At 40.8% G+C, this 6,806-nt stretch overlaps 1 protein-coding gene across 1 annotated transcript; it reads left to right on the top strand.

Moving 5' to 3' along the window:
* The first annotated feature begins 2,886 nt into the window (after positions 1–2,886).
* On the top strand, positions 2,887–5,535 carry LOC126617491 (G-type lectin S-receptor-like serine/threonine-protein kinase LECRK3). Its single transcript, XM_050285585.1, has one exon. The coding sequence runs from the start codon at positions 2,977–2,979 to the stop codon at positions 5,377–5,379; it is 2,403 nt and encodes an 800-aa protein (XP_050141542.1). The 5' UTR covers positions 2,887–2,976; the 3' UTR covers positions 5,380–5,535.
* Positions 5,536–6,806: the final 1,271 nt, after the last annotated feature.

Raw genomic sequence — 6,806 nt, 5'->3', positions numbered from 1 at the left:
AAAGTGGACAATATCATGCTACAATGGAGTCAAGTACGGGATGTGGTGGGGGCCCATGCCTTGTTACATCTCACATCACCCAGGGGAGTGGATCATGTAAGCCTTATATGTATATTCTCATCTCTACCTAGTATGAAGCTTTTTGAGAACTCATTAGCTTCAGGTTCCATCGGAACTCCGAAGTTAAGCGAGTTCGTGCGAGAGCAATCCCAAGATTGGTGACCCACTGGGAAGTTCTCATGTGAGTTCCCAGAAACAAAACTGTGAGGGCGTAGTTGGGGCCCAAATCGGACAATATTGTGCTACGGCGGTGAGGGCCCAGGCCGGGATGTGACAATGGGTTTCACTCAATTTTGTAATTCCTGTAGCAATGTGTCCACTCGAAAGATCTTGGGACTTCCCTTTTCTCTTTGCTTCCTTTTGCTTATCTCTTTCTGGGGGCCTTGCAAAAGAAGGAGTTGGGGTTATTTCGGCAACATCTTCATTGACACCTTTATCTCCAGCATTTGTCGGTGCAACTTCACGTTGAAATAATCTTCCCCATTGTTGGTCTGCATCTGTTCCCCACCTCGAACAATCCTTGAAGACGTCCCAAGCCTGTTGCAACTTAAAAACTTGATTATTTGGTTTTGCTCTCGTCTTATAAATTTCCATTGCTTTTGTCACCCTATGCAAAAAATACATAAAAACAATTAGTTGCAAAATAATATTATGTACATGACAAATAAAATATCAAGAAAAAAGCCTCACAACTTCTGCGGCGCTCCTTCCACTAGCCATGCCAACCACGGCTCCCTCCAAACTTCCCTTCCATAAAGTGCATGTTTTGTTGATAGTCTTCCATCGATCGTAAACACCACTACCGTCCCTCTCACCGCCGTTGCAGTTTTCTTGAAACTTTGCAAAGATTTTATCCCACAAAACCTTTTTTTTTTTTTATTTGTGTCAACTGCATCATCTTCGCTAATAGAAACCCATGACAAGCATAACGCAACATCTTCCTCATAGATCCAATTATGACCTCTAATATGCTCTCTTGCCATGTTGAACAATTTGGAAATGGAAAGAAATGGTAGAAAGATAAATTGGAAGAATTGTAGGAGAAAATTGAGTTTTGTATAGATGTTTGAACAAATACATAGGTATTTATAGAGTTTTTTGGTGAATTTTCAATTAAATAATTTTTTTTAATTATTTTAGTATTTGGATTTAAATTTGGGTTGTTAGATCTTTTTTTTATCGTTAGATTTGATTATATTTGATCTCAGCTGTTGGATTCAATGTATTTTAAAATAACATTTAAAAAAAAATGATTCTGGACTGTTGGATCAACCAACGGTCCTTAAATTCTTGTCGTTGGATGTGAAAAAGAGCCATTGGGCACGGGGATGTGGCCCACAGCGGCCCTGACAGTGGGCCCCCCGTTGTCGGGCGATGAAGGCACGTGGGCTGCGTGAGGCAGGTCGGCGAGTGAGCGGGCCGAGACTGGACCTATTTTAGGCAAGTCCATGCGTGTGTGGGGGGAACCTGGGGGGTATTTAACCCAGTTTTAGCATTTGACTTTTAGCCCAATGTTTTGGCTTGGGTTGGGTGGTGTTTGGGGTGGGGGGATAAATGGGGTATTTTGGCATTCAGCAATTCCCTATATATAAGATTGAAAGACTTGCAAGCAACCTCCACCAGCGGATCGATAAATCCAAAAGCAAGAGTTGAAACCAAATTTGGTATATATATTAAAGTTAAGGGTAAATTACATTTTACCCCTTCAGGTTTGGGGTCAATTTCAATTCCTTACAACATTTTTAAAACATTTCAATTTCATACATTTACTTATCATTTTATTTCAATTTTATACATCCGTTAGAAAATCTGTTAAATAAACCGTTAAGTGATGACGTGGCAAGGTTTATCCTTTCACTAATGTGAGATTTTTTTTACCTTCACATCCTCATAGGTTAAAAAACATGCCTATCCCAGTGAAGGTAGATGTTTATAGCGATGGCATTTTGTTACTAAAAATTATTTGTTGGAGGAATAATTTTGATGAACATGTGGATAATGTAGATCAGCTGATACTAGCTTGTTGGGCATATGATTTCTGTATGCAAAAGAAGCTGAATTTGCAATTGGACAAGGACGGTGAGGCAATGGAAGACGTCAAGATGATGGAGAATTACGTGATAATTGCAATGTGGTACATTCAGAGGACCCGTCACTGAGACCGACGATGAAGAAAGTCACGCAGATGCCAGAAGGAACTGTTGAAGTTTCAGTTCCACCGAATCCATCGTCATTATGAGTTCAATAATTTAAGTGTTTGTTTCTTTGCTATCATGATCAAAGAAAACTCAAAATCTTGAACCTTGTAGTTCAGAATTCAGAGAGTCCATATTGTTTTTGTTGAAAGAGTAATTGTGCATGTTGAAATTTGAGGTCCCATCGTGTATGCGCATCCAATATTAGTGTTTGATTTTAAAATTCGTCACACATGATAAATTGTGTTGTGAATGTCAGATTACTTCTTATGTTACCAATTGATTGTTTTATTAGTAAGTTTGGCTTATAAGTAAGTTGATTTCTTCAAATCCGTAACAATTTTCATTTAAAATGTTTTATCACTGTCTTGAACTTTCATCCATGCATCTTAGAATACTCAGAAAACTAAATTATCTTACACGCCATGCAGAATTGAACAAAGTACATCTTGAAGAGTCAAAGTAAACAGTTTCCAAGTAATGCCCGTGAAGAATCCAAAAAAAGACTTGGAATCAAAGTCAATTGAACCATTGACGAAAATGAGCTCATTGTTGACTTTGTTGCGGTTTGATCCTCTAATTTAAGCACAAGAAATCACATCATCGTCCAGCATCCAAGTTTGTTATTTCATACTTGAAGAAGATGAAATAAAAAATTGCAAGTGATTGACACAGAAAATATAATTTATTTGAAATTTTTCGTCACCTTTGTAATTTTCCCATGGCTTGTCCACTGATAAATCTTCTCTTCTTCGTCCTTTTCATGTTTCTACCATTTTCCACCCTAGCTCAAACCGCCAAAAACATTTCTTTAGGCTCATCTCTCACTGCACTAAATGAAAACTCATCATCATGGACATCGCCATCTGGTGACTTTGCTATCGGTTTTCAAAGAATCGGAAAAGAAGGGTTCTTACTAGCCATTTGGTTCGATAAGATAAAAGATAAAACTATAGTCTGGTCAGCCAATGGGGAAAATCTAGTTCCAGAGGGATCCAAAGTTGAGCTTTCGAACGGTGGCGAGTTTATGCTCAATGATGCAACCGGCAAGCGCATATGGTCTGCTCAATCTGTTGGTCCCGGAGTTGCCTATGCATCTATGCTAGACACTGGAAATTTTGTGCTGGCGGATCGAAGTTCATCCAATGTGTGGGAGAGTTTTGATGAACCAACGGATACAATACTACCTACACAGATTCTAAATCAGAATGACGTACTCTTTGCACGCTACACGGCAACAAATTACTCACGGGGAAGATTCATGTTTGTTCTACAATCTGACGGAAATCTCTTGCTTTACACAACGCGATTCCCACTGCCGACAAACAATTTTGCTTACTATGCAACCATGACTATGTATACCGGCTTTCAGGTCATCTTCAATCAGTCCGGCTATCTTTACCTTATTGCAAAGAACGGAAGCATACTGAATATGGTATCATCCAACACAGTTTCCATGCAAAATTTCTACCATAAAGTAACTCTGGAGCATGACGGAGTTTTGAGGCACTCTGTTCATCCTAAAACCGCTGCCGCTGCCTCAAGTGCCGGAAGCCCCATGGCTTGGTCCCCTTTGACCTCCAAACCTTCGAATATTTGCTTAACAATTGAAGGAGACGTAGGCAGTGGTGCATGTGGATACAACAGCCTCTGCAGCTATAATGATGAAGGACCAACTTGCCAATGTCCTTATGGCTACACATTAATTGATCCCAATGATGTCTTGAAAGGATGCAAGCAAAACTTTGTTTCACAAAGTTGTGATGAGGCCTCGCCTGAGACAGAGAGTTTTGAATTTCGTGAGATGCAAAACACAGAGTGGTCTGGCGGTGGTTATGAGCAATTTACATCGGTAGATGAGGATTGGTGCATACAGAATTGCTTCAATGATTGTTTTTGTGCCGTCGCCATTTTCAAGAATGGAGAGTGTGAAAAGAAGAGAATTCCTCTTTCGAACGGAAGGATGGACCCGAATGTTGGTGGAAAAGCTCTCATCAAAGTAAGGAAAGACAACTACACTTTGATACCTGAAGTTCCAAATACAAAAAAGAAAGATCGCTCAACTTTGATCCTCATCGGATCAGTGCTCCTGAGTAGCTCGGGGTTTCTGAACTTGATTTTTCTATTAACAACCTATTTGGTTGTTTCTCGTATTTCTTATAGAAAAACGAAGTTGATTCAACCTTATCGAGTCATCTCTGACATGAATTTGAGGCATTTCACTTATGAGGAGCTAAAAAAGGCTACGAACGAATTCGAGGAAGAACTAGGACGCGGTACTTCTGCAATAGTTTTCAAAGGAGTTTTAGCCCCTGATAATGGGAAGAGCGTTGCTGTCAAAAGCTTAGTCGCTAAGGTCGGAGAAAATGATTTGGAATTCAAAGCGGAAGTGAGTGCTATTGGCAGAACAAACCACAGAAATTTAGTCCAGCTGCTTGGATTTTGTTACGAGGGAGAGCACCAAATGCTTGTGTATGAGTTCATGAGCAATGGATCTTTAGCGAGCTTCCTTTTTGGAGAGTTGAGGCCAAGCTGGTGCCAGAGAAGGCAAATTGCACTGGGAATTGCAAGAGGGTTGTTGTATTTGCATGAGGAGTGCAGCAGAAAAATCGTACATTGTGACATCAAGCCTCAAAACATTCTTCTCGATGACTCTTTCACGGCGAGAATTTCTGACTTCGGACTAGCCAAGCTTTTGAAAATCGACCAGACTCTAACCACAACCGGAATCAGGGGAACGAAAGGTTATGTGGCCCCTGAATGGTTGAATAGGTTGCCTATCACGGCCAAGGTTGATATTTACAGCTACGGAATTTTGTTGTTAGAGATTATTTTCTGCAGGAAGCATTTCGAGGTAGCGGCAGAGGATGAAGATAAAGTGATACTAGCTGATTGGGCATACGATTGCTATAAGCAGAATAATCTGCACCAGCTATTCAAGAATGACGATGAGGCAATGCATGACATCAAGAAGATGGAGAAGTATGTGATGATTGCAATATGGTGCATTCAGGAGGATCCGTCGCTCAGACCTACCATGAAGAAAGTCGCATTGATGCTTGAAGGAACTGTCGAAGTCTCAGCTCCACCCGATCCATGTTCTTTCATAAGTTCAATACTTTAACTGCTTCCAATTATAATCCAGTTCTTTTGTATATCAAAAGTTTGTGTATTATTTATTTTCAAATACTCTTTAGTTCTTAATGTACCATGTAGTATCGAATGTACAATAATTCTCTTATAATGTCCGAATAAATAGAGGAATTATCAATGGTATAAACCCTTGCTCATTCTTTTATGGCTTAACGCGTTCTTCCACTCTTCTCAATAGCAACTTCAAAAACTCCAAGCTTTCTCACTTACTGCAGAACCTCTCAAACCTTGTAAAGTAAGCCGGAAAACTACCCTGGTGTTTCATGTTCGAGATGAGTAGGATTCGAAGTGTTGATTCCCACAGAAGGTCCCAAGGTTGATGCACAAAACCGGGTGGACCTCAAGTCGACATAAAGTGTGGTGTAAAGACCTTCGCAATTGTGCTCTGGTCGTGGGTGGACTAGCGAAGCAACCTGCAAGGAAGGTAAAATAGGTATCGAAGGGCACCGATGTGTTACAAGCCTAAGCGCCTCTGAAGCACGAACCCTTTGGTGGGTTTAAAGTGCTTCTTAGTTGACCAATACTTGGTAGTTTCAGGGTCGATATAATATGGTACATATAATTTATCATGGCCAATGATTTATGCAATCTTTAATGCATTATCGGTTGAATTCAATCATGTGTATTATTAATTATTATCATGATGAGTTTTATTTACGATATGCATCTGGATTGTGGTTTCTTTTTCATTGAAGTGATGGGTGGGGAAGAGACGTGACTAGAAGCTTCTAAATTCTACAAAAAGAGTAGCTGTAGAGTTTCCAAGTCTAGATTGGACTAGTTAGGTTTCGACCCAAAAAAAGGGGTAGAAAAGAATGCTTGTTGTAGGCCATGGACAAGAGGAAAGACTTGAGTTTAAAACTAGACTCAGAACAGCATTGATGTTTCATCTCTTTGAAGCATTCAAAGAAGGCAGCTTCCAAGTAATTGGCCTGCATGCACATTAAGATTGACAAAGACTTTTTGCATCCATTGCCCGAATGGCAAATCTCCAACCGCAAGTCTGGCATGATGGAACGTTTATTTAGTCGTTTGTGAAGATGAAGGACTCATTACATATGTTGGAACCCCCGGTCCCACATCGGACAGAGGGAGAAGAGAAGAGTGCTTTAAATAGAAATACCCCTCTCTAACTAACATCGAGACCTTTTGTGATAAAACCCCACACCTGAGGATTGTGCAGGTGGTTAAGTGGGGACAGTATCGGTGTTGTTAGAGTGGGCCCTCGGCCCGTCGACCTGAAAATTTCCAAATGGTATCAGAGCCAGGAGGCGGGCCCGTACTGCCACGTGATTGGGTGGATCCCCGTTGGCCTCGCGTGATTGTCCACGTAGGCCAAAGATGCCACGTGTTTGGGTGGGTCCCCATTGGCCCCGCGTGATTGGGTGAGTCCCGACA

The sequence above is a fragment of the Malus sylvestris genome, chromosome 3, assembly GCF_916048215.2.
Source record: "Malus sylvestris chromosome 3, drMalSylv7.2, whole genome shotgun sequence".
NCBI lineage: Eukaryota > Viridiplantae > Streptophyta > Magnoliopsida > Rosales > Rosaceae > Malus > Malus sylvestris.
Note: the sequence above shows the minus strand (reverse complement) of the source record. Positions and strands in the feature narration are given on the sequence as shown.

Bases quoted from the DNA above. Each gene is read 5' to 3' on its own strand.
- LOC126617491 (XM_050285585.1), top strand. From the start codon at position 2,977: ATGGCTTGTCCACTGATAAATCTTCTCTTCTTCGTCCTTTTCATGTTT.